This window comes from Mastomys coucha, unplaced genomic scaffold (assembly GCF_008632895.1).
Source record: "Mastomys coucha isolate ucsf_1 unplaced genomic scaffold, UCSF_Mcou_1 pScaffold15, whole genome shotgun sequence".
Classification (NCBI taxonomy): Eukaryota; Metazoa; Chordata; class Mammalia; order Rodentia; family Muridae; genus Mastomys; species Mastomys coucha.
The window spans coordinates 138,607,263-138,633,527 of record NW_022196897.1 but is presented as its reverse complement, the minus strand read 5'-3'; the positions used below and the strand labels follow the sequence as shown (position 1 = coordinate 138,633,527).

At 45.7% G+C, this 26,265-nt stretch overlaps 1 protein-coding gene and 1 non-coding gene across 8 annotated transcripts in view; one reads left to right on the top strand and one right to left on the bottom strand.

Annotated features, from left to right (window-relative positions):
• Bcl2l1 (BCL2 like 1) overlaps window positions 1-26,265 on the top strand; it is a 54,738-nt gene that overhangs the window by 1,345 nt on the left and 27,128 nt on the right. For 5 of the 7 annotated variants that reach the window (XM_031372293.1, XM_031372295.1, XM_031372294.1 and 2 more), the window contains one exon: window positions 260-935. In XM_031372293.1, the coding sequence (XP_031228153.1) occupies window positions 372-935 (564 nt within the window). In that variant the 5' untranslated portion in view covers window positions 260-371. Of the gene's footprint in view, window positions 1-241; window positions 936-26,265 lie in introns of all 7 variants that reach the window. The other 2 variants (XM_031372296.1, XM_031372292.1) reach the window with 1 other exon arrangement.
• Window positions 23,413-23,531, bottom strand: LOC116092828. Its single transcript, XR_004119520.1, has one exon. It is a non-coding gene; the product is annotated as a 5S ribosomal RNA (ribosomal RNA).

The following is a 26,265-nucleotide window of genomic DNA, read 5'->3' as shown; positions in this document are numbered from 1 at the left end:
CCAGTGGGGGTGACTTTTGGAGAAAGGCATTTCGGAGAAAAAGGGGTGGGTGGTTGTAGTAAAAAGAGGCTGATGAAACAATTCAAAGCTTACTGGTCCTTTCAATTTGACTTCATTGAAGTCCCTTAGAACCTGGACACAGACCTTCATAAGAGCCACAAAGAAACCAATTCTGGTACCTGGAGGCGGAATGGGAATATTGTAAGGTAAATGACATGCATATTAAATTTTTCTCCTGAAGCTTTTTCTCTCTCTTCAGAACCTTATTTTGGCTTTGGATCCTGGAAGAGAATCGCTAAACACAGAGCAGACCCAGTGAGTGAGCAGGTGTTTTGGACAATGGACTGGTTGAGCCCATCTCTATTATAAAAATGTCTCAGAGCAACCGGGAGCTGGTGGTTGACTTTCTCTCCTACAAGCTCTCCCAGAAAGGATACAGCTGGAGTCAGTTTAGTGATGTCGAAGAGAATAGGACTGAGGCCCCAGAAGAAACTGAACCAGAAAGGGAGACCCCCAGTGCCATCAATGGCAACCCATCCTGGCACCTGGCGGATAGCCCTGCGGTGAATGGAGCCACTGGCCACAGCAGCAGTTTGGATGCCCGGGAGGTAGTCCCCATGGCAGCAGTGAAGCAAGCGCTGAGAGAGGCTGGCGATGAGTTTGAACTGCGGTACCGGAGAGCATTCAGTGATCTAACATCCCAGCTTCATATAACCCCAGGGACAGCATATCAGAGCTTTGAACAGGTAGTGAATGAACTCTTTCGGGATGGAGTAAACTGGGGCCGCATCGTGGCCTTTTTCTCCTTTGGCGGGGCACTGTGCGTGGAAAGCGTAGACAAGGAGATGCAGGTATTGGTGAGTCGGATTGCAAGTTGGATGGCCACCTATCTGAATGACCACCTAGAGCCTTGGATCCAGGAGAACGGCGGCTGGGTAAGAACCACGCCCCTTGTGTCTCTTCTCTGTGAAGATCCCTAACTGCCCTTTCTGGTCTCTTTCTGTTGTGTGGCTTGGTTGTTGAGGATATCGATTGTTCAGGAGACCTTCCTGGCTTCATTTTTATGCAAGAGGTTAACTTTGGAAATAATAGATGATCCAGTTTTTAAGGGACCTGTATCTTTCATTCTGGCTACCCTTGTGGCCCCACAGTTTCATAGTTCCAATTTCTCAGCAAAGAAAAACAGCCTATGTATTTACTTGGCTTAAAACCTGTGAGAGAGTAGCAAGTTCTCTCTGTTGTTCTGCTTACTCTCACGTAATGGGTCACCTTGGCTGGGGTGATGAACATAATACCCGAGAAACTGCAGTGCTGATAACCTCAGGCTCCTGGGTATCCTGTGTACTTGCATGCATGGTACTCAGACCATTTGGCCAGGCAGGAGCCCCCACTGGCTTGAGTGGCTGAGTATTGTCTGGTTTTAGAGGAGGGTGGTCTGGGCCAATTGTGTTTATGCTCCCTAAGTTCATTTTCCCCAAAGTGTGCAACTTTCTGCATGGTTGGCTTGCTGTGGAACCCTTGCTGTGCCATATACTGAGCCCTAGGACTTTGCACCTCACTGCCTGTGTCAGTTGGGGATCTCCAGCTGCTCTGCCCAGTGTTTCTTTGGGCCCTGGGGCCTCTTTATGAAGCACTGTTTGCTGGCAGAGCAAGAACGTGGTTTGTGAGGCTCCGTAGGAAATGAAGATTTGGTGACAGACTGGATGTGGGTGTGAGTCCTGGCTCTGTCACTTGACTGGCCATGTGACCTTGGACAGGCTGGTTTACCCTCTGGAGCCTTAGTTTCTAACAGACGATTGTGACTCAAAGATAAAGAGAGCAGAGGCTGACACCAATGAGTGCCTTTTCTTCAGAGAACCCTCTGCTCGCCACCTTATCCGGGTGAGATAGAGGTGAGAGTTCCCTTACTAGTAGCCACTGTGGTAGGCATTTATTATCCTTCGGAGTGAATTGCATTCTGGAATAGGGGGTAATGCGGCTTCTGAGACATATTCTGTCCCCTCAGAATATGTAGAAAATGGACAGACTGGAAAATAAGTCATCCATTGAAGGAAGTGAGGTGGAAGGGGCCATGCACCATGGACTCCGGAATGTCAAGAATTTAGTTGTCCATAGGCTGGGCCCAGGGCGGGGCAAGCCCTTTGCTTTACTACTGGGCAAGAGACCTCCTGGGTTTGCCCTGGGACCCCATCCTGTCTCTGGTTTCCCATTGCTTTAAAACCTCACCTTTCTTCCCTCCAGTAGCTCTTGTGAAGGGAAGAAGGTCACTTGTCAGGAGAGGTCAGGTGACCAGAGTAGAGTTGGCTGAGGTAAAGGTGGGTTTCCTTGAGCGAAGGGTTGTCAGAGTGAGAGCCAATCTGTATGAACTCCCAGGGGAGATAAATGATCAAATAGTTCCTGTTGGTTTGTGCTGTGACCTCTTCTATTCATTCTCTTGCTTTGATTCTCTTTTGGGGCAAATATTTGTTCAGCTGATTACAGGAGGGACAGGATTCCAGTGCTTCAGACACACCCTCTGCAGCATCTCCAAGTAGATGTAGGCCCTTTGCCTCTGTGGCCTGCTGACTGTCTTTAGCTGACTGAGTGGTCCTAACAACAGGTAGGGTCTTGCCAGCTACCAACAGTAGGCAGATGGAAGAGGTGCCTGCTGGGCCAGCCAGCCTCTTGTCTGCAGAGGCTACTGGGAACCTAAGAATTGCCAGCTGCCCCATATTACAAGTCGTCTTCTGATCACCTGGAAAACATTAAACTGACCTAAGGTGGCAGCTTGGTCACTGACTAAAAGCCCACCTTCCAGTGTCTCTTCACTCAAGAATCTGCAGAGCCTGTTGGGCAACATACCTGGTAACTTGCCACTTCTGCTTGGTAAGCAGAGAGGGAATGTGTGCAGAAGAGCCGGTTATGGCAGGACCATTTCTGGATATGCATTCTCCCTGGGACCAGTGGGTAAGAAATATTCCCCTCAGTCTTATTTGAGCCTTGGTGGAAGATGTCTGCACGTGTCCTTTTAGGTGCAGTCTCCTCTGAGCTGCACAGATGCTGCTGCAGTGGCATCCCCTAACTTCCCTGGAGGCTGCAGCCATGAGGTCTTCAAATTCAGGTAGTCACTCAGGGTATGCTCCGAATTTAGCATCCTTTAGGAAAGGGGAAAGAATTTTGCCTTTCTTGTACCTTGAGTACCTCAAGTGTTTTATCCTTTACTTAATGAGGCAAATTTACTGATCAGCTACTATAAGGCAAGCAGTCTGCTAGGTGCTAGCTTAAGCTAGACACTCTCTCTCTCCATCATGGAAATATGTGGTCATTCATATGTTCCATATAGTAACTTTCCCCGGTACGCAAATTCATTCCCAGGTTGTACACAAAGCTCCCAGTGGCTAAATGACCAAGCTTAAATGTTTCTCAGCTAACTTAGTGTCTTAAATTGAGGTTGGCCTAATCAGAGTCCAGACTCTTTCCATCCATGCCTTGATTCCAGACAGACTAGTCAAGAAACTCATGGCTACTGTTGGACTGAGAAATGCATACCTGTAGACGGTACTCATACCATGTTCGGGTATCTGAGAACAATGCCTTTATCATCATCAGCAGGTTCCCAAATGTGTGGAAACCTCCAATTGTGGTACTAATAAAACTCAGACATGGCAAGTGTTGAGTGGCATCAGGAGTTTGCCCAGTCATGATGGGCTTCTTGTTAGTGTTTTCCTTGTTAAAATCTCAGCTTTGTCAATCATTGAGAGTGGCATGTGTGCAAGGAGACAGATGGCCTGCCCCAGAATCTCTGTTAATTGTAGGGTGATGCTGGAAGGATTGGAACTCCAGCCTCTGGCCATACTACTGCCCGCCTGCCTGAGTCACCTGGAAAAATGTTGTACCTGTCTGTGTCTCTTGTCTTTTGTCTCTCCTGCCTGTAAAATCAAATAATGATACCCAACTGCCAGAATAAAAGCCCTTCTCTAACCTTAATTGTAGGGTGGATGCACATCTTCTCCAGAATGAGCTTCCTCTCTCAAGGCTCTGAACTTTACCCCCTGGAGTTACTCCTTAAAAAAACTAAGCCTGTTCTCTGAAACCTAGGCCCCATTAGATGAAACTCTTTTGTTTTTGTTTGTTTGTTTGTTTGTTTACTTTGAATGTGGGTGAGGCTCCAAGTGGGCCGGTCACTTTGGTATAACCAGCCCTGGAGATACCCTTTGCCCAGTGGTAACACTGTTAGAAGCAGTGACCGAGTGATAGTGGGGAGAGCACCCAGCTTGGCTTCCCCAAGCTACAGCTCTCCCCTTACCTGTTGTGGCTTCTTCAGTGCCACACAGAGATGGACATGTGCTTAGTTGAAGTATCTCAGCTCCATTTGCAAATTCGGCAGTTCTGTGGTTTTCTTGGGGAAGCCCCATCAGAAACCCCAGCACAGAAATTCTTAGTAATCTCATTCAGGTCTCCAAATGAAGTAAAGTGTCTCAGGGGCTCCCCCTTGGAACACCTACTTCTTTTCAGTGTCCTTTTTTAGGTGGCTCTTAAAACTCCTTTGCCATCATAGGGTTTTCCAGACTCCCTAAAGCAACATCCCCAGTGACCACATGGAGCTCTTCATCTTCTGCTTGAAAATTACCCAGGTAATTTTTAGGGGGCCCCAGTGGAACCTGGAGAGTTTCTTGACTTTCTTGTGGGCAACCATCAATTTTGTTTTGGCTGTATGAGGCAGTATTATTAGCTGAACCCCTCTCCCAGCAAACTCCTGTTCTAAGGCCAGTGGGCTTGGGCATCCTTCTCTCGTGCCCAGTCTCCTGGTTTTCCCCAGCCCTCAGCCTACCACAGCAGGTCTTGCCTTTTGCAATTGCTGCTTTGTCTGGGTTAGTGTGCTCTGCTTTAAAGTGAGCTGCCTTTCAACAGAAACAACATGCTCAACAACCTAAGTCTATCAGGATTTCTGCCCCCATCCCTACCCTCCAACCAAAGTTTGCAGGATCTTCCCTATAACTCCTCTTTTTTTTTTTATTTTTTTTTTTTGGTTTTTTGAGACAAGGTTTCTCTGTATAGCTCTGGCTGTCCTGGAACTCACTCTGTAGACCAGGCTGGCCTCAAACTCAGAAATCCACCTGTCTCTGCCTCCCCAGATGCTGGGATTAAAGGCGTGCGCCACCACCACCTCGCAACTCCTCTTTTCTTGAAGGACTCACTCTGGATCCTGTTGTCTCTGCCACTCAGTCTGTCTTCCCCACTCCCACTAGGCATCTAGTGATAAAGTGAGTCCCACTGGGTCTTTGTTTCACTTAGTGAGACAAACTGCCACCAGGTTGATATTCAACCTTTATATATGATCCCTCTCACTTTGTATAAAGGAAAGAAGCTGTTTAAGTTGGTGCAGAGAAGGCATTTCTAACAGCTATACTCTGTCAGGAGTTGAGGCAGAGTCCACATCTTGCTCACACTGGTTACCTCAGCCCAGAGCACAGGTCTTGGACGTAGTAGTCACCGATGAAAAGATACTATCTAAGTATCTGAAGAAAGGACCTTATCAAACCAGAATAATAATGGTAGGCACCTCCTCTGACCCAGTTATTGAGACCTTACCCTGCTAGGCTCAATACTAAACAAACTAGCAAATACTAATACTAAAGAAAACCAAGTTTTTCCTCATGTAGCTCATTCTGATGGAAAGACAAAAAATACATAATGGAGGCTGAGATTCAAGTCTGTAAAATGCTTGCTGTGCTAGCATAAGAATCTGAGTTTGGGCCAGCCCATGCTTTTAATCACAGCACTTGAGAGGCAGTGGCAGGCTGGTCTACAGAGTACGTTCTAGGACAGCCAAGGCTACACAGAAAAATTGTCTCAACTCACTGCTCCCCCTGCCCTCACTTCCAAGAAAAAGAAAAAAAAAGAATGAGTTTGATCACTAGAATCCAGAATCCATAGGTTTTTGTTTGTTTGTTTGTTTGTTTTAAAAGCCAGACACAGTGATGTGCACTTGTAATCCCAAGGCTGGAAGGCAGAGACAAGGGATTTCTGGGGCTTGCTGGCCAGCCACTCTAGACTAATAGACTGATGTGTGAGTTCTAGGCCAGTGAAGTAGATAGCTCCTGAGGAGCAATACCCAGGATTAACCTCCAGCCTCTGTATGCATATGCATAGAAATTCAGCTAAGCTGAGTGTACATACACACACACACACACACACAGATACACACACACTATGTATTCACAGCAGTCCATTGATGATATAGCCTGGGAGCTAGAGAAATGGTTCAGTGTTTCAGAGCTCTTGCTGCTCTTCTAGAGGACCCAAGTTTGGTTAGCTCCTCCCACCCTTCTCTGTGTGTGTGTGTGGGGGTGGGGGGCATCAGCTGATACTAGGAACTCTGAAGGAAATAAGGGGAAAAAAACAGATTGATTTGTAGATGATGCCTGCAAGGTAGAGTAGGGCAGCACTTTAATAATGGTGATCAAAAGACCTGGCAAGATAATTCAGCTTGTAAAAGTATATGCTGTCAAGCCTGATATCTTGAGTTACATCCCTGGTTCCCACTTGGTGGAAGAGAAGACAACTAATTGTGAGTTGTCTTCTGACTTCCATATGTGCCGCATGGCCATCCCTAGTGAGTGGATGGATGGATGAAATTTAAAGTGATCAAGAAAATGAACAACCAAGATATAGGGAAATGAAAAATAGCTCACCCATCACCTTTTGGGTGGCTAAAATATGAATTAATTTGACATAAGACAAATTAACAAAAAAACCCAAACTTTTTTTTTTAGTTTTTCGAGGCAAGGTTTTTCTGTATAGCCCTGGCTGTCCTGGAACTCACTCTGTAGACCAGGCTGGCCTCGAACTCAGAAACCCTCTGCCTCCCAAGTGCTGGGATTAAAGGCGTGTGCCACCATCGCCCAACCAAACCCAAACATTTTGATAAATCATCTGTGCACAAGAGCCAAACTCAAAAAATGGCTAGATCCATGATTGAGGCTTCTGTAGCATCCTGAACAACATAAAGGAGTAGGAGGCTGAGTGTGGTGGCACATGCTTCTAATCCCAGCATCCAGCAGACAGGCAGATCTTGGAGTGGGAGGCCAGCTCTCACCAGAGCTACATGGTGAGACCTTGTCTCAAACCAAGAAATAAGTAAATAAATAAATGGGAGGAAGAAATAGGGCTTTGGGATTCATACAGTGACTTCAAGTTATGGGAAGCTTAGCTACAAATTATAGTGAGTAAATATTGTAATTTGTCTCAGGTAATAAAAGTTGTAGAGCAACCTGACACAACTGATAGAAATAAATACTTTTGTGACAGATGTTTCTTTTATGAAATCAGCTTTTCTCCAGATCAGCTAAGGCTGCACAGGGGATCCCTATCTTGAAAAACCAAAAGAAAGGAAGGAAGGAGGAAAGGAAGGAAGGAAGAGAGAGGAGAGAGGGAGAAAGAGAGGAAGAAAGAAAACAGCCTTTCAGGGTTACTCCTATGTGTCTCTGAGCGTATATTTCTCAGAATAACCAGCTTCCAGAATGCCACATACCATATTCTGGTCTCCCAGGCCTGTTCTTAGAATATTGTATCCAGAATCCCAGCAAACCTGAAGGTGGTATTTGAGCCAATATCTGAAGAGGAGGTGGTTCACTGTGTGGGTCCATATAGAGAGCTTTTCAAGCAGTGGAGTGGACTAAGGAGGGGAAAGATGCTTGGGGTTTTCAGGCATGGCAAGAAGTCAGTTTGGCTGAAGAAGCAGCAGGGTGCAGAATGGTAAGAGATGAGGGCACAGAAAGCTTGGGGAAGGATGGAGAGAAGGCTGGGGACCAGGGCACACAGGGTGTTGCAAGACAGGGTGAGGCTTTGGCTTGGAATGAGAGAGAAGCCAAGAGTAGGTTTGTAGCAGGGAGGAATGCTCAGAATTCTATAAAAGTGGAAGCAGGTCTTCATCTTTTGAGGAAGCTGGTGCCTGGCAGATGAAAAGGCATCTTGGCTTTAAGTGGGTGTGCAGGTAGAGAGAGACCAACTTCGCACATGGTATATTATTGACTAGTCTGTCTGGCCACATTGGAAACCATAGTTTTTTTGTTTTTATTTATTTATTTATTTATTTTTATTTATTTATTTATTTATTTTGGCTATTAGGAGATTCTAGATGGAATAAGGACTGAATAAGTTGTAAGCTGGGCATGGTAGTGCATGGCTATAATCTTAGCACTTGGGAGGTTGAGGCAGAAAGATTGCTTTGAGTTCAAGGCCAGCCCAGATTACATAGTGAATTCAAGGCCAACCTGGGCTATACAATGAGCCCCTATCTCATGCCAATAAGTAGCCTAACTCTAACTCTTCTTCAGAAATACTTGTCTCCAAGCCGGGCGGTGGTGGCGCACGCCTTTAATCCCAGCATCTGGGGAGGCAGAGGCAGGCGGATTTCTGAGTTCGAGGCCAGCCTGGTCTACAGAGTGAGTTCCAGGACAGCCAGAGCTACACAGAGAAACCCTGTCTCGAAAAACCAAAAAAAAAAAAAGAAAAAAAAAAAAAGAAATACTTGTCTCCAAATATATCCTATAATTGACCCTCCTTTATTCTTTTTCTGCCTAAAAAACTGCACCTTGTCTAAGTAAAAATCCTACCACGCCCACCCCCAAACTCTTTTGACCTTCCTGAATCTTGGGCACAATGACAAAACATTGAAGTATGCTGGGATCTGGAGATCCAGACAGCATGCTGCTGCCATACTTTTTATTATCTTTTCCACACAACTCTTGGCTCATTCACAAAGCATCCTTTCTCCTTTTGTTTATAGTCACCCATTAGCACGTTCTCATGGCAGCCTTCTGTCATGGTATGAATTCTAGTGTATACATGCCCTGGTGGACCAAGCTCTCCCTCATCTTAGGATAAAGATCAAAAAATCTACTCCCTTAGCTCTCCATATTCAGTCTGTCAGCAGATCAGTTCAGCCCCAGACCTCAGTATCTTCCTCGTGATAAGATCTTGAAATTAGCATCCTAGGAGTCCTGGTTCTCATAGGGTTCAGTCCTTGGCAGATTTCACCAAGGAGGCTATTCTACAGCAGTTTTTAGAGTGGATTTCTTCTTTCCAGGACACTGTGTCATCACAAGGTCGTTTGTCACTGGCTCCACAGAAGTTTGTCTCCATGCACACTGACCAGCACATTCCAGTTACAAAGCACCCTGTCTTTGTGATACCTTTAGCCATACAGATTGTTGATCTGGACAGTGCCATCTCCATGTCACAGGAGCAGGCAGGCTCAGAGATTGGTGAGTTCACTGGTCACCTGGTTTGTGACCTGGGCTTATTGGGAAGGCTCAGAAAGTCAGTTCTTGGTCTACAGTGCTCAGCATGACAGTCATCCAGGCAGTACTGTTATGATCCCTGGGCCCCTCCAGACACTGTTTTGTAGAGAGAAACCACCTTTGGGACTTTGTGCTGCTCTGTTTCATCCCCAGTGAGTCTCAGGCCAGGCCTACATTGGCTCCAAGCTATGGAGTTCTTTGGGTAGAGAGCAGAGTTCCCCTCGGAACTAGAGCTTTTTCTCGTGCTAGTCAGGAAATGCCATTGCAGTGACTTCCATAGACCATTTCCTGTCCCGGCCCAGCAGCCAGATTCCTGCTGCATAGTGTGGAAACTGGAAAGTAATGTCCCAAGAGGCATGCCCCCCTACTTTTTTGTATGCCCTTCCCTTTCCTCTTTCAGTCACTTTCTCTGCTCTCATTCCCTTCCCCTTCACCTAGTCTCTCCCTCCAACCTGCCCTTCTCCCTTTAGAACTGGGGATGCCTTTCTAGTAGTTCTGCCTCTGATGCTAGACTGTGGTGGAGTCAGTTGGAAAGAACTCCCAGCCATTATTCCTGCGCTCCATCAGTTTTAAACTATCCCCTAGAGGGGCATTAGACCTGTCACTTTGGAGTGCCCTATGTCATCCATGATCTGACTTCTCCCACGGGTTCCTACTCATTCGGGCATAGGACAGAGATTCATAAGAGAGGTATCCAAGGTCCTGCACTTAAAATCCTGCTTCTTGGAGATTGATGACTGGGTGGAGTGACAGAGCTTGCCACCCCTTCCCAAGTCACCTTTCAGGAGGAAGCTGGAAGGTTGCAAACCTTGTTGGACAGTCATCTGAAGAATGGGAGCTGGCCTGGGAGGGGATTGGAATGCACTCAACTATGCCTCAGATCCTTTGTTCCAACTCTTGAAAGGGAAACATTCCCCTCCCTCCACCCTGGCCACACACATGTGCCTTTGTTCCCCAAGTCAGAGGCAGGCAGCGCCAGGAACACAACCCCTGGGAACACAGTGTCCCTTCAGAGGAACCTGACTCTTCTCCCCAGAGGGTCAGTGGGACTGAGACTTAGGAGTCCAGCCTCATGCCCTTTTTACAGGCTGAAGGCTTGCTTCCAGACACATGTCAAGACACTTCTTTGGAATTATTCCATGGGATGCCCATGTCCCAGGACTAAACAGCCCCTCCTCTTATTCCGCTTGGTGATTAATATTATTGTTAACATTGCTATTAATAGCACCTACCATTTATTGAATGCTTACTCTATGCCAGGCATTGTTCAGTATGCACTACAAATACTAATTGATTCCATTCTCACAGCACCACTCGATGAAGTAGGCACTATTATTAGCCCCTTCACAACTGAGGCACAGGAGTAAAACAGCTTGTCTGAGGAGCACAGTTAGGACTAGGCAAAGCCTGGGAGGGAAGCTCTAGCTGAGCCTGGAAGGGGGTAACAGGAGGCAGTCTGAACTTGACTCCAGACCTGCCTTACACTAGAGCTTAGGCTGTTGATTTCTTGTACTTGAGACAGCCTATAAAGTAGGTAGCATCTTCATTTTATGGTTAAGAAAACCAAGGCTGAGAGAAGAAAAAGGATGCTGCTGAGGCCTCCCTGGCCAGTACAGGAGGAGCTGGGTCCCAGGTCAGAGCGTTTAGCTCCAGGACTGCACCACTTAGATAGTGACAGCTTTGTTCCAGTACATGATAGTATTTTCTAATGACCAAACCTTTTGTTCACATTTCCAGGTAAGATGGGTTAGTTTCAGCCTCATTTCCAGGGAGGAAATTAAAACAAAGAGTGAAGTGACTGTCAGACTTAAAGTCTATTTGCCTAGAGTTTGTTTTGTTTTGTTTGGAGGCAGGTGGCTTTTTGAGAGAGTCTCATGTATCCCAGGCTGCTCCCCTCAATTTCATTATGTTGCTGAAGATCACCTTGAACTCCTGATCCTCCTTCCTATACTTCCTGCCCCACCATGCCCTGCTCCTGTGTCTGCCTAGATACTCCTAGCTTTCTTGTGCAGCTGCCTGCCTCTCCTAAAGCTGGATTCATTTAGTTTAAATAAGTAAATGCTATTGAATGCCTTAGATGGGGACACCATGGCTGTGGTGGAGAGTGAGACTATATGCTTCCTGTTGCTAGTCTTTCTCGATGCTTCACACCATGGAACTGGCTAGTGGCCTTGCCCTTTGAATCGGTCTGTGTGATTATCTGTCTGTCTGTCCCCTCAGCTACCAGACATCTTAGCTCACTGTTTTGGAGCTTTCAATTTATGGCCCACAAATGGTAAAGCAGAGTTGCTTACCTCATGGCAGCAAGGAAGCAAGTGACACAAGAGAGGGAGCTAGGAAAAGAATGTGCCCATCACTGTATGTCCCTAGTGATTTACTTCCTATTGCCCCAAAGCCCATTAAGTTACGAATTTTCCCTTTAATGATGAGAAGAGGTCTAGAATATCTGTCCTGCCTGGGATAGCAGGCTAAGCAGATCTTTTTCATCCCTCCCAACTTTCAAGTCTCTGAATAAAATGGTTTGATTCCAGTCTGTCAGTAAACCCCTGCGCTCAGCATCCAATTACCTTTCTGAAGATCCTGTGTCAGAACACTGTTGCGGCTGGGCGGTAGAGGCAGGCAGATTTCTGAGTTCGAGGCCAGCCTGGTCTACAGAGTGAGTTCCAGGACAGCCAGGGCTATACAGAGAAACCCTGTCTTGAAAAACCAAAAAAAAAAAAAAAAAAAACACTGTTGCAATAGGGACCATGAATGAGGTTTGGGGTTTTGTTTTTGTTTTAAGACAGTCTCATTCTTTAGTCCAAACTAACTTGAAACTTACTGCAATACTTCTGCCTGGAAAGTCCTAGGATCACAAAATGTGCCTGGCTAACACATACCGTTTTTGAGGTATATTTCAGAGCCAGGCCAAAAAAGTATTTATTAATCACTTTTAACAAACTTGTAGACAACTCACATGTAAAGCATCTTCCAGTTTTCAAATCCATAAACCTGAGAGAATAATGCCAACCTTACTGGGGTAAGCAAGGCATAAGTCAGAAAGTGAATGCCTGAGTGTTGTTAGGAATAATAGCAGGTGTTGTGTGTGGAGTGCTTGCTTGCTCTATGCGAGGTGCTGTGTTTATGCCCTTGACATAATCGTCTTATTCGGTCTCCACAACTGCTCTGGTGTGAAGAGGGCACATCCAGGACTCAGACCTCCGTAGTAACACATCTTCTAAGAGGCAGAGCACAGTCTGACAATATGCCTTGTGCCAAAATCTATCCTTATGCCACTATGTTGTTGCTTTTTCTGCAGACCTGGACTGGTTTATTTTATCCCGAGTGCCTGGCACAGAGCCCAGGCTTCAGCAGGGGATTGGCTCGGGTCTGTTCAGTGAACAGGAGGGTTGTTACTACTAGCTGTAGTAGTACACTGTCAGTCCCCGAGGAAGCAAACACTTGGTGAATGGCTTATGCCAAATCTGTGGTGTAGACTCAAAACGTGGAGGAGGCCACATCACTGATTACATCCTACAGGTGGCCTGGGTCTCTGCCAGGCGGTCCTGCTTCTACCACCACCACCCATTAGATTACCCATGAGAGGCCTCCACCCTCAGTCTGCATCGTCACCTTCCACCTGGCCCCTGGCCAACTAGATTGCCAGTCTAGACTCTTCTGCACCCCAGTGGAAAGGGTCAGAGTGGGGAATGTTACTGGGGGCTCAAGTAACCATAGCTTTCAGCACTGTAGCTTTGTGTGCTGAGGTCTCCCATTTCCTCATCTGTAAAATGAAGATAATGGTAATGGGTCTCTTCCTCAGAGGCTCCATGTTTTTCCTCTGCTGAGAGGCACTCTGCCTGCCTCATGTCTGATTAGTACTCTGTCTTTATCATTCAGGTCTCACTTCCCCAGAGGCTACCCATGTGGACATGTTTACTGTCTAATTCAGGGAAACTGAAGCTCCCGGAGTATTTGCTTTTGTCTTGAAAGTTTTCCTTTATTATCCGCATCTAGCAGAATGTTTGGAATTTGGTAACATTTGGCCAATATTTTTTGAGAGAATGACTGTAGAGTGTAGACCATACAGCTCTCTGCCTGACCTATAGTAGATTCGGTCAGTTTCGATGCTATCACCTGTTCAGAAGATGTGGCACATGAAGGCTTCTTTGCTCCTTTCCTACCCTGTATGCTGGAGGTTGAACCCAGGGCATTAATTAACCAAGCTGTGCAAGTGTTCCTTCTCAGTCTATAGTTCCAACCATTTCGACCTGTTTTGAAACAGGGTCTCTGTAGAGCCCATCTGGTCCCGACCTCAGTCCTCCTGTGACACTTTCCTGGGGTTATGAGCTTGCACCACCACACCCGGCTCAGTGAAAGATTAAATAGGTGAAAGGAATGTGGCTGGGACAGGCTAGATGGGTAAGAACCAGCCAGCCAGATCTGAAGGGTGCATGTGAAACACTGGCAGATGGTGAGCTATCAGGGCCTTTACTGGGCTGGGTAAAACTGGTCAGGCAGAAGGAAGCAGAGGCTGATGTAGGCCTGGAGGAACAGGGATGGAAGTAGCTGATGGTAGTGTCAGACTCAGAGGGGAGAGACCCAAAGCACCCATGGGATGCAGTCAAGTCTCCAGTAACCCCTAGGAGAAAGGAATCCTTGCCAGGTTCCCATCTTAGCAGGCAGAGCTGCAGGGAGAGAAAGCCACCTGGGACCTGCAGACCAGGTAGGCTGCCCTGGTTGTTATTTGGGGCTCAGAGCCAGGTGCAGATTCAAAAGATTGATTGAAGCCTTTTGGCAACTCTAGCCTTTGTAGGGTAAACATCACCTGTCTCCTGCCACCTGCTATGACTGTGCCAGCAAGGTACCCTGGCAGTCCCAAAGAGGCCCAGCTTTCTTGCTGCCCTGGTAGAGTAAAACTACCCTCCAGAGAGGTGGGTAGCCTCTGAAAGTCTCAGGTGACAATAAGGTGTCTCCTACTAAAGGGCCTTCCCACTGAGGAGGGCAGAGAGGAGCCCTGGGAACCCAGACAGCTGGGCCAACTAGGGGGAGGGGTCAGCACAAGAGCAGGTGCAGATTTCGAGGAGGGTGTGGCCTGAGGGGAAGTAGAGATCTTGGTAGGCTACAAAAAACGTCCCTCCTCCTCCCCCAGGCACAGCTGGCTTCTCCAGGAACCTGATGACCTAGTTACCATGCTTAGAAATAGTTAGCTCAGGGCTGTGCCAGTCTATCATCCTTGAGACTTCTTGGGTCCAAAAGGTACCCTGGAATTTCCCCAGAGTAGTTCCATGCGAAGAACATGCCCCTTGTCACATGCATGGGGTTGTTGCCCAAGGAAGGACACAGTCAATAAGGTTTCTTCTTTGCTGTGCCTCCTGCCAAGCCCAGGGAGAAGTCTCACCAGTCCACCTAGTCCACTTCTCTCCACAGGCTGGTGGATGGCCAGAAGAAGCCACAAACTCCCTGAGGCACATAAGAGGAACTCCTGTTGCCGTGAACACAAGTCCTCTTCTTTTCTCCTCTCAGTAGGACGGTAAAAGCAACTACCTGGGAGGATGTGGCAAGACTGAGGTCAGGACCAGCTGGACTCCAGAGATCCTGTTTCAAAACATGTAGAAAATGGTTGAGACTACAGCTGGATGAGTGAGAAAGGTTCTGGGGTCTCTGGAGGCCTCCACCCTCTTGGTAGCAGCTGCTCCTGGTGTTTGTGGTACTCTCCTTGCCAGTGCCTCCTGGGGAGAAAATTGGTGATCACGGTTGAAGAGTTAGGTACAGTAGGGTTAGAAGTGTAACTCATTTGGTAGAGTGTTTGCCTAGTATGCAGGAAGCCCTGGTTCGAGTCCTAGTGCTGCACTTATCCAGTCTTTGTAACCCAGACCTAAAACTCTGTATTCAGGAGGATCAGAAGTTCAGGGTTGTTTTTGACTATATAAGGAGTTATAAACTAGCCTAGCCCTGCCTCAAACTAACAAAAAGTAAGTAATAATGAGTTGGATGTAGTGGCTGGGCACAGTAGCTCTTGCCTGTAGCCCAGTACTTGGGAGGCTAAGGCAAGAAGAATGCCATCAAGGGTAATCTGCACTAAAGAGTAAAGCCTGTTTGATGGGAATGGGGAGAGAGGCAAGGGCGGGTGAGATGGCTCAGTGGATAGAGGCATTTGCTATTCATCCTAATGACATGAGTTCAGACCCCAGAGCCAACCTGTAGAAGGAAAGAAGCCACTTTACCTGGCTTCCATAGGCATGCTCCCCCATCCCACTGCATATAAAGAAACAAATAAATAAATGGCTAAAAAAAAAAAAAAAAACCAGCAAGGAGATAATAACTAACAATGCTTTTCTGGAAACACTCTGCTGAGCTTGAAAACAACTATTAAGATGCCTGGAGCTGCTGGGCAATGATGGTGGCGCACGCCTTTAATTCCAGCATTTAGGAGGCAGAGACAGGCGGATTTCTGAGTTCAAGGCCAGCCTGGTCTGCAGAGTGAGTTCCAGGACAGCCAGGGCTATACAGAGAAACTCTGTCTCTAAAAACAAACAAACAAACAAAAAAGCTGCGTAGAGCCTGCCATACAGTAACTATTCAGTGTGACAGCTACTGCTATTACTGTTATCCCATTGTGGCCACAGGTGGTCATGTTGCTTTAATTGTTGTTGGAATTAATTTCTTTCTTTCTTTCTCTCTCTCTCTCTTTCTTTCTTTCTTTTCCTTTTTTTTTTTTTTTATAAATTCTGGGTTTTTTTAAGGTTTATTTATTATTATATGTAAGTACACTGTAGCTGTCTTCAGATACACCAGAAGACGGAATCTGATCCCATTACAGACAGTTGTGAGCCACCATGTGGTTGAGATAAAGTTGCCCTATGTAGCCTTGGCTGTCCTGGAACTCATTAGATAGACCAGGCTGGCCTTGAACTCATAGAGCTCTCCCTGCCTCTACCTCCAGAGTGCTGGGATTAAAGGAGCTACTTTCTGAAAGCAAATGTTTGGGCTACAGAAGATGTGACTAGCCTTTGGCCCAAGAGTTAGGAAAACTGGGCCTTTGGCTCACAGCCTCGTGCCTGCCTCCCTCACCAGGGAGGGCCTCAGGTCAGAACGGGTACACAGCTGGACCCATGTTGTTGACTCAGTATTTGGCAACAGGGTGGCTTTTCTCTAATCTTTACCAGGGTTCTCCAAGATGGAAGACCCCCTCCATATTTGATGACTGGAAGATTTATGAGTTGAACATTTAAAGTGTACAGGAGCATGCAAGCCTAGCACACAGTGGGTGCCTCCATATTTGTATAAGTAAACTGTGTGAGTACTGTGGGGCTTCTCTGGGATGCCCTCATTTCTTGTTTGTTCAGTGGCCATAAGCCTCTTGCCTAAGCTCTGCCTGTCACCCGCCTCATATGCTGAAGAAAGATAACGCCCGCTTTGCCTCCCTCCTGGGCTAGCAGGGAGGCACAAGGAGGAGATAAGTGAAAAAGCACTTTGAAAACTATAAATGTTTGGTCTTGTTGCTCCTCCTTGACTAAGGCCACAGCCATAGCTATCGGTATCATTCATTCACTGAACCAGCAACCAGAAAAAGAAAAGAAACAAACCTTGACTTGACTTTTCCCTATTTCCATGAGTTGAGTCCAAACCTAGACATCATTAAGGGGAAATAGTTCTTTCTAGACAGGTTGTTTCACAGGGAAGTTATTTGGTGGGGGTCAGGGAGAAGCTAAGGTGGAAGTGTTGTGTTTATTGAGCATAGGATCATCTTATTCACTCTTACCAGCTGCCATTGTTCCTACCACTTAGTGGCTAAGTATCTAGCAGCCAGGTTAGCCAGCATTCCTAGTCATGGCTGGTGTATATAGAGTGCCCCATATACTGCCTTATAGAGAATAAGCTCACCAAATTCTAGGTCTTTTCAGTTTCATTCTCTGTGTGGCTTGGTTACTCACTGGTTTGGCTATTGGTTGCCTTCTGCCATGAAATTACTAGGCAAGCTCAGACTGTTGACTGTGACTCAAATGGATATTGGCTACCCCAGGATGTCCTTGCCTGCCCAGCTATGGTACAGTGGGAGCTTGGGCCCAGCTTAGACAATGTCATTCACATATAAAATTCAGGGCACAGACTTCCTCACCACACACTCATCTCTGGTTCAGAACAAGAATAGCTACCTCTTGTTCTACCCATGCTCCATCTGCTGTTCCCTTTACTCACAGCACTCACATGCATATGGAACTTTGGGGGTACCATGCTAGAGAAGTCTTTAGGGAGTCATTCAGAAATGACCCTTGGAGGCAAGGCCCAGGGAGGAAGTCCAAATCTAGGGTTCTGGGTCTCTTGGGACTGGGTCAAGCAGCAGGTGCAGCTGTGAGACCCCAGGCTAGTGGCTGAGTGGTGAAACTGAAAGGTGTAGGACCAGACAAAAGTCCATCCTGCCTGCCTGTCCATGCAGATGGTGTGCACCTGCAGCACTTTCTCGGTCTGATCTGGTTGTAAGAGATAAGGGTCAATATTGGTACCTGAAACCTCAGTAGGAGAAGTGTGTGGCGGTAAGGAGCAAAGCCTGCAGAGCCCTTCAGGGTGAAAGAGAGTTCTCTCTCCTTTGGGCTTCTCAGTACCTACCTTGGAAAGGGTCAGGGATAATGACCAGGTCATCCTTTGTGTGGTCTCTGTTGTTTGTGGTACTGTGCTAGGTCTTTTTATTTTCTTTCTGTTTTACTTTAACATCATGATTATAAGTATCATTATTATTGTGTGCCATAATAGCAAGCGTGTGGAGGGCAGAAGACACTTTTATGAAGTCAGTTCTCTGTCTTTTCTTTTTTTAAAGATAGGGTTTTTCTGTACGACAGCCCTGGCAGTCCTGGAACTTGCTCTGTAAGCGTTGAGCTCAGAGATCTGCCTGCCTTTGCCTCCCGAGTGCTGAGACTTAAGGCATGTGCTACTATGCCTGGCTGTGTTCAGCTATCTTTTTGTGTTTGGAGGATCAAACACAGGTCTGATGAGATTTGATTGACAAGCACTTTTTGGTTTTGGACACAGGGTCTCACAATATCTCTGGATGGCCTACCACTTGCTTTTAGACCATGTTGACCTCAAACTCACAGAGATCCACTAGCTTCTGCCTCCTGAGTACTGGGCTTAAAGGCTTGTAGCAAGCAATGTTACCTGCCAAATCATCTCTCTGGTCCCTTGTGTTTGAACTTTAAGAGAAGGAGCATGGACTGTAGAATTGTAGTTGTGGGTTTGAGTCTGGGCATCATCACATACTGCTGTTGGGCAGTAGCTGCATTTCTTTTTTTCCTCTTTGTATGTTGTATCAGGTGTGTATGTATATACTTGTCTGTGTGTGCAGATGTTAAGGAAGCCAGAAATCGGTTTCAACTATCCTCCTCTGTCATTCTCCACTTTATTTTGAAACATGGTCTCTTGCTGCTCAGTCTAAACAGCTGGCCACTGAGGTCTAGGGACCAGCCTGTCTCCATCTCTCAAGTAATATTGTTACAGGTGCATACCACCACACCTGGCTTTTCACATGAATGCTTGGAATTGAACTCACGTCCTAAGACACTATCCCAAAAAACACAAACAAAACAAAAAAAACAAACTCAAACCAGGAAGAATTACCCTTTTGATTTCATTTTACGGAGGAGAATGAAGGGACAGAGAAGAAAACATCACAGAAGTGTGGCTAGTAAGTGGTAAAGTTGTGCTTTGAACCTAAGCAGTCTGCTCAGAAACTCTTTGTCCTATTTAGGGGTGGGGGTGGGGCACTAGCAAATGTTGCTACTGTAGCTGTTGTATCCAGCACTGTAGATCTTTGATTTTGTTCTCTCTGCTGATTCTGAACTCAGAAAAATTAAAAAAAAAAAAAAAAAAAATTAAGAATAAAACAAAAAACAAAAACACCAAAACTAGAAACCCACCCTAGTCACCTCAAATCCCCAGAGACCAACACAGTGCTCACAGTACTCATTTATATTTGCTTAATGCAGAGAATACTCCCTTTCTTCATTAATCAATCAGTAGCTCTTCATCGACCATTTCCTGTAGGCTAGCTCTGAACACATCCTGGGAGGACTGCAGAGTACAGCTGTGCTTCTGTGAGTGAGTAAGTGAGAGTGTGTATGTGTGTGTATGTGTGTGTGTGTGTGTGTCCATGTTTTGAGGGGGGTTACATTCCAGAGCTTTGTGTCATTGGCAAAAATTACCACAAGGGAGGCAGAAATAGTACAGGTGGCCAGGTGGCTTAAGGATGTTTTCCAAGCCTGGATTCTCACCCCTCCCTGAGTGGGCCACTCCCTCTTTCTACAGAGCAAGGCACCGCAGATTCTTTACCCTTTGACCAGGGCAGAAATCACTCCTATCTCCTCAGTGCTTCTGGATGTTTTCTTATCTTTCTTGTCCAGTTTATGAGCATCTAGAAGGATAGGATAAAAGGCAGGAAGACAAGACCGTAGAAAAATCACACCTGCCTCTCAACACTGCAGCTACATCGGCTTTTTAGAACCTAAATTTAAAGTGGGGTGTAGTGGTCATGTACTGTATAATCTCAGTGTTTTGGAAGAGGAGTTCAACAGCATCCTCAGCTACACAGTGAGTTGAAAGCCAACCTGGACAAAACCCTGTCTCAAAACAACTAAACTGAACCTACTAAGAACACTATTGCTGGGCAGTGGTGATGCACGCCTTTAATCCCAGCATCTGGGGAGGCAGAGGCAGGTGGATTTCTGAGTTCGAGGCCAGCCTGGTCTACAGAGTGAGTTCCAGGACAGCCAGGGCTAAACAGAGAAACCCTGTCTCGAAAAAAAAAGACAAAAACAAACAAACAAACAAAAAAACCACTATTAATAGCATTCTTTCAACCTACCTTTGTTTATCTGGTTTGATTGGTTTGTTTTTGTTTTTTTACACAGTTTTTCTGTGTAGTCCTGGGTGTCCTAGAACTTTCTCTGTAGACCTTTTGAATGCTCACTAAGTTCCAAGTGCTCTACTCAGTAATTTATATGCATTCTTTTTTGCCAGGTGTCTCTAAATAGTTTTTTAATGTGTATGTGCATTTTTGTGTGTATTCACTTGGATGCCTGTGAAGGGCAAAAGACAAAACCTCGGGTGTCATCCTCAGAAATGTTACTTCCCTTCTTTGAGAAAGCCTCTGTCATTTACCTGCAGCTCTTCCCATCAGGCTTGGCTGGCCAGCCAACAGGCTCCAAGTAAGCATCCACTTGTCTCTGCCTCCCCAGCACTGTTAGTAGCTTATACTTGAGTAGTAAGTGGCCCTACCTTCTTTCTAGTGAGGAAATAGAGACCCAGAGAGATGCTTAAGGTCCTCAGCTTGTATAAGATAAAACCTAGATTTGAACCTAAAGAGGTCTGCTCCAAAGCCAGGTTCTTCTCTCTGTTGTTCTTCCCAGTGTATTTGAGAATGTGCAGAAGGGTTGGGGAAGCATCTTGGAATCCGGGGGATACCTGCCTGCCAGCTGAGAAAGTTTGTCTGCAAGGGGATGCTCCAGGGCTTAGGGTTATTGCAGGATTTGCCACAGGCATGTTTGAACTTAGCCATTCAGTATCCTCTAATTTCCTGCTCTTACCCTCTCAGCTGCTAGTCAGGAGGTTTGTGAAGGTGACATCATCTAGCTGAATCAGCTGTTGCTGTAGACTTACGGGAACTGAAAGTCATTGCCCCTTCCTGCTTTGCAAGCTCCAGAATGAAGTGAGGGCATGGGAGTCTCCACCTGTCTACAGTGTCATGGCTAAAACTCACAATGCTCACTGTTCTAAGACTAACAAGGTAGGCCAGGTGGCACTCACCCATACATATCTCATTGCATGACAGGCAGAGAGGTAGGTGGATCTCTATGAGTTCCAGGCCAGCCTTGACTACATAACAAGTTTCAAAACATTTAAAGATATATTTATTTATTTTACGTATATGAGTACACTGTCGCTGTCTTCAGACACCCCAGAATTGGCCATTGGATTCCATTACAGATGGTTGTGAGCTACCATGTGGTTGCTGGGAATTGAACTCAGGACCTCTGGAAGAGCAGTCAGTGCTCTTAACCACTGAGCCATCTCTCCAGCCCTGTTTTATTTATTTTTGAGACAGGTTTCTCTGTATCACCCTGGCTGTCCTAGAACTCTCTATGTATATGTAGACCAGGCTGGCCTCAGACTCACAGAGATCCATTTGTCTCTGCTTTCCAAGTGCCTGGTGAGACCGTTTATAAAATAAAATAAAGCAGAATAGCCCAAGCATGCATTTCTTTCCTCCTCATCCACTAGGCGGTCTTACTTTGTAGCCCTGGCTGGCTTCAAACTCATAGCCTTCTGTGGTGGGATTCTAGGTTTGTGCCACTATGCCAGGCTTAAAAGGTTCATTTCAGTGGGAAAGCAGTTTTTTGAGGGACTTAAGTCTCAAGAAAGTTTTCTTTTCTGCCTTCATTTAACCCCGTGACTCTTGATCCTTTTGTCTCTTTTTGCCTAAGTTCTAAGCTCAGGCCAGCATTGTAGATGGGCAAACAAAATTTATTTGTGGATTTTGATTTTAAATTTAAGCCTTTTAGAGCCTGATTAGGAGAATTCAAACAGACAAACTTGTATACTTCAGAGTAGAGCAATGCCACAGTGTAAATCTGTTGGAGCTCCAGCTATGACCAGGAAAAAAAAAAGAGTTAAGTATATTTTTTCAAAAAGAAAGAAGTGGGAAGCTAGAGAGATGCTTCAGAAGTTGAAGAGTGCTTTCTTGGTCTTGCAGAGGACCCGAGTTCACTCCCCAGCACCTCCTGTAAACTCCAGCTCCAGAAGATTCTACATCCTCTTCTGACCTCCACAGACACACATATATAACTTAAAGTTTTAAAAGTTATTGTTATTATTATTACTACCATCATCATGATTATTTTGGTGGCTCCTTCCTGTGATATCAGCACTTAGAAGACTGGGGAAGGAAGATTGTTGTAGAGAGGATCTGTTGGGACTATATGGAAGCATCACCTGTCAGTAAAAAATGCCTGTAACCAATGAACGGAGGCAGGAAATAGGAAGTGGGAGTCCCAGCAGAGAGAAAGAGGAATTCTGGGAAAGAGTCAGGCAGGAATGCTGGAGTAGACAAATTCATAAAACTGAGAAGAAGGTAGCCAGTCATATGGCACTCAGAATAGAATAAATGGGGAGCTTCTCCCCAGATGCTGATGGAGACGGTCACATGAAACTCAGGAGAGCTAAAACCACATGGTGAGACTTAAATTAGAATGAATGGATAAATAAGTTATGATTCAGTCAGGGAACAAGCCAAAGCTATTGGCCTAATCATTTATTCACAAAATATTAAGTCTCAGAGTCATTATTTTGAGGAACTTGTACACAGATGGAAAAGCCTCCATTACAGGTTGCCACAAGTTTGAGATTAGGCTGGGCTACATGGTGGATTGAGCTCCAGGAGAGCCTTAACTACATTGTAAAACTATCAAAAGCAAACAAGTGAGGGAAGAAGAGTTAGTTCTGTGGCAGGAAGATATCATGCAAACTTGCCTGTGACTTTGCCTCTCTCGGTCAGTGGCATATCACATGAGCTTCACATTTAGAGGTAGGCCCAGTAAATAGGCAGGTAGCCCTGGCTACTAGAGAGGCCCAGGCAGGAGGATTGCATGACCCATGAATTTGGGCAACAGAATTTTGCATCCAGCACCTAAGGAGCACTCAGTGGTTGGTAGCCCCATTTGATATGTTCTTGACAGGAAACAGGCCATTGGATAAGCTTGGGTGAGACTTTTCGGGATAGGTTGGCTTGGAACTGGACTTTGAAGCCTGGTTAGAATGATGATAGGTATAGCCAGTCAAGGAGATAAAGAGCGCCGCTGGAGACTGGCTATTTGCTGTGTAACTGTTTTTAAATTAGCACACAGTATTAGATATGGCATCTCGAACAGTGGGTTGTAGTAGATTTTCCTTCCCCCATCTAACCTTCTGCCCCAGTCTCTTCTTTTTTCATGTCCTATTCTTTTGCCCACCACTGTTCTTCCTTATCACCTATATTATTTCTGCTTGGTCTCCTTCCTAGATTTTTTTTCGGCTTTACCCACATTTACACTCATTTATATACCCATACACACTTGTGCATTACAGCCTAGGTTCCATTTATCACAATGTAATTCCTTTAAGGCTACAGCACCCGGTATTCCCAGGTGGTCTCCCATCCAAGTACTAACCAGGCCCTACCCTGCCTAGTTTCCGAGATCAGATGAGATCGGACACGTTCAGGGTGGTATGGCCATAGACCAGAATGTAATTCTTTGTCTCCCTGAGATTGTGTCATATTTTGTTTTTATTTATATTTTTAATGTTTTGTTTAGCCAGGCAGTGGTGGTGCATGCCTTTAATCCCAGCACTTGGGAGGCAGAGGCAGGTGGATTTCTGAGTTCGAGGACAGCCAGAGCTACACAGAGAAACCTTGTCTCAAAACAAAACAAAACAAAACAAAAAAACCAAAATATTTTGTTTAATACTATATTTTGTTTAACATTATAATTTCTAAATTCATCCATTTCTTTGCAAAGCTCATAATTTCAGTTTTCTTTTTGGCTGAATACCACACACATGAATGTATGAGGAAGAGGATGGCATCTGGAAGAGTTGAGACTAAACTGAACAATGAGACGGGGAGGGAAGCAAGAAGAAGAAAAAAGAGGGGAACAAGCATCAAGAGCCAAGGACCAACAGAGCACATGGCCAAAATGGCAGATTTATATAGGAATGAGAAGCTAAGGAAAGGGATGTGAAGAGAGGGCTGGAGGATAGGGTGAGAAGTGCTGGGAGGAGCCACAGGGCCTAAGTGAGCCTTGTCCTGGGTATCTTTGGGACCTGATTGTGTGTGTGCGCGTGCGCATGTGCATGCTTGCACACATTCACACATGCATGTGTAGTAAGACATATAGATATGTATATGCACACACACATAATGTATTTGTGTGTACACATTTTCATTATCCATTTTTTTGTTGATAGACATAAAGGCTGGCTCTGTTTCTTTGTTAGTAGAGCTGCAGTGACTGTCAACATACAAGGATTTCAGTGGTAGGATATGGAGTCCTTTAGGCAGATGCCCAGTATTATAGCTGGGTCATATGGTACCTCTATTTTAAAATTTTTGAGAAACCTTGTATGATTTTCATAACGGCTGTACTAGCTTGCATCCTTATCAGCAGTCAATAAGGATTCCTCTCTCCCCATACCCTTGCCAGCATTTGTTGTCAGATTTCTTGATGAGTTCCTGTATAATCTTTAATAGGTGACTCTGGGTCTCAGAGCCTCAGATTTCTTCTCTGCGAAATGTGCTGTCTGTAAAATGTCTCTGCTGACACTCGTCTCACCAGGGTGTTGGTGGCCCGCGCCCAACACCAGGGTGCTGCAGAACAGACACAGTGCCATGAGAACAGCTGAAGAGAAGCCCAGGATGTGCTTTCTGCAATGGAAATAGCCAGGCCAAGGCTAGGAATTAAACAGCTATTGCTCATTCTCTCTATCACCAAGTCAAGGAAACTTCCCCCATGGTCTCCCTGCTTTGCCCTGGCTCCCTTTACACAGCAAATGTGAGCCTTTTAAAATTGTAGGTCAAGCTGTTATTCCTTGACTCAAAATCTTCCATTAACTTTCTCCCCACCCCCAACCCATCTTGGTATACAGCCCAGGCTGGCCTTGATCTCAGTCATCCTGCCTCAGCCTCCTGAGTTCTGTGATTACAAGTGTGTATCAGCCCCCTCAACTATCCAGTGACTTTTTATTCATGAAGATAAAAGCCGGAGTGTGTGTAGTATAGGGATCTTGGCAGGGCAGCAATGTCAAGATAAGTGCCCCAGAGTTCACTGTTCCTGGTCTCTTAGTGCCCGTGCTCACTCCCCCTCCTAGAACCAGTCTTGTGTTCCAGCTCCCACGTCCCTGTGTGTGTACACATGCCCGGAAGCACAAGTGGATGACATGGTGATGATGGTATGTACCCAGGACATTTTGTAACAGGGAAGGACATTGACCACTGCTCTGGGGCTACCAAAGGTCACAAGGCTTAAGAAAAAGCCAAGGGTATTTGGGCAGCCTTCCTCTGTAAAGTGAGTCATTTCCTGAGAGATGTTGGTCATTCATTCATTTGTTCATTAACAAATACAGAGTTCCTGCTGTATGTCAGGCATTGGGCTAGAGGTTGAGCAAATAGTGTGAGCACTGTCTTGTCATTCAGCTGACATTCTAGTAAGAGAGGCAGATTCTAAGTACTTATTCTATCAGGGAGTGTTTAGGACCACAGGAGAAAGTACAAGAGAAGAATATTTCCTGTTGCTAGCTAGGGTCATCAGGAAGGCCTCTGACAAGGGCTTCCTTGGGCCTGAGTGCAGTAAGGTGTGATCCATGCAAGTATTAGGGGAAAGAATATTGAAATAGAGGGGACAGCAAGTCCGAAAAGACTTCAAATACGTTAGTATCAGAGAGGCAAAGAGTGTGTAGAAATTGATCCTGAAGTAACCTGCAGCCAGGTCCTCCTGCAGGCCTACATAGAACATTGCTTTTATTCTAACAGGCATAGAGGTGTTTTGAGCCAAGAAATGACCAGATCCAACTTAAGCTTTAGGAGAATCTCTGCTCACTCTGGAGCAGGGATCTCAACCAGTCAGTTGCCAACCCCTTGGGGGTTGAGCAGCCCTCTCACAGTGTTTGCATATCAGATATTTACATTATGATTCATGGCAGCAAAATTACAGTTGTGAAGTAGCAATAAAAATAATATTATGTTTGGGGGTCACCACACTATGAGGAGCTGTATTAAAGGGTCTCAGCATGAGGAAGGGTAAGAACCACTACTCTGAAGAATGAAGTACTTAAGCATGAGCAAGAACAAGATGGTGTTAGCTGCTTGAACCATGCAGATTTATGGCAGACGTGGAGAGAACGGTCATAGCTTGATTACTGGGTTTTTGTTTGTTTGTTTGTTTGTTTTGTTTTGTTTTGTTTTTTGAGACAGGGTTTC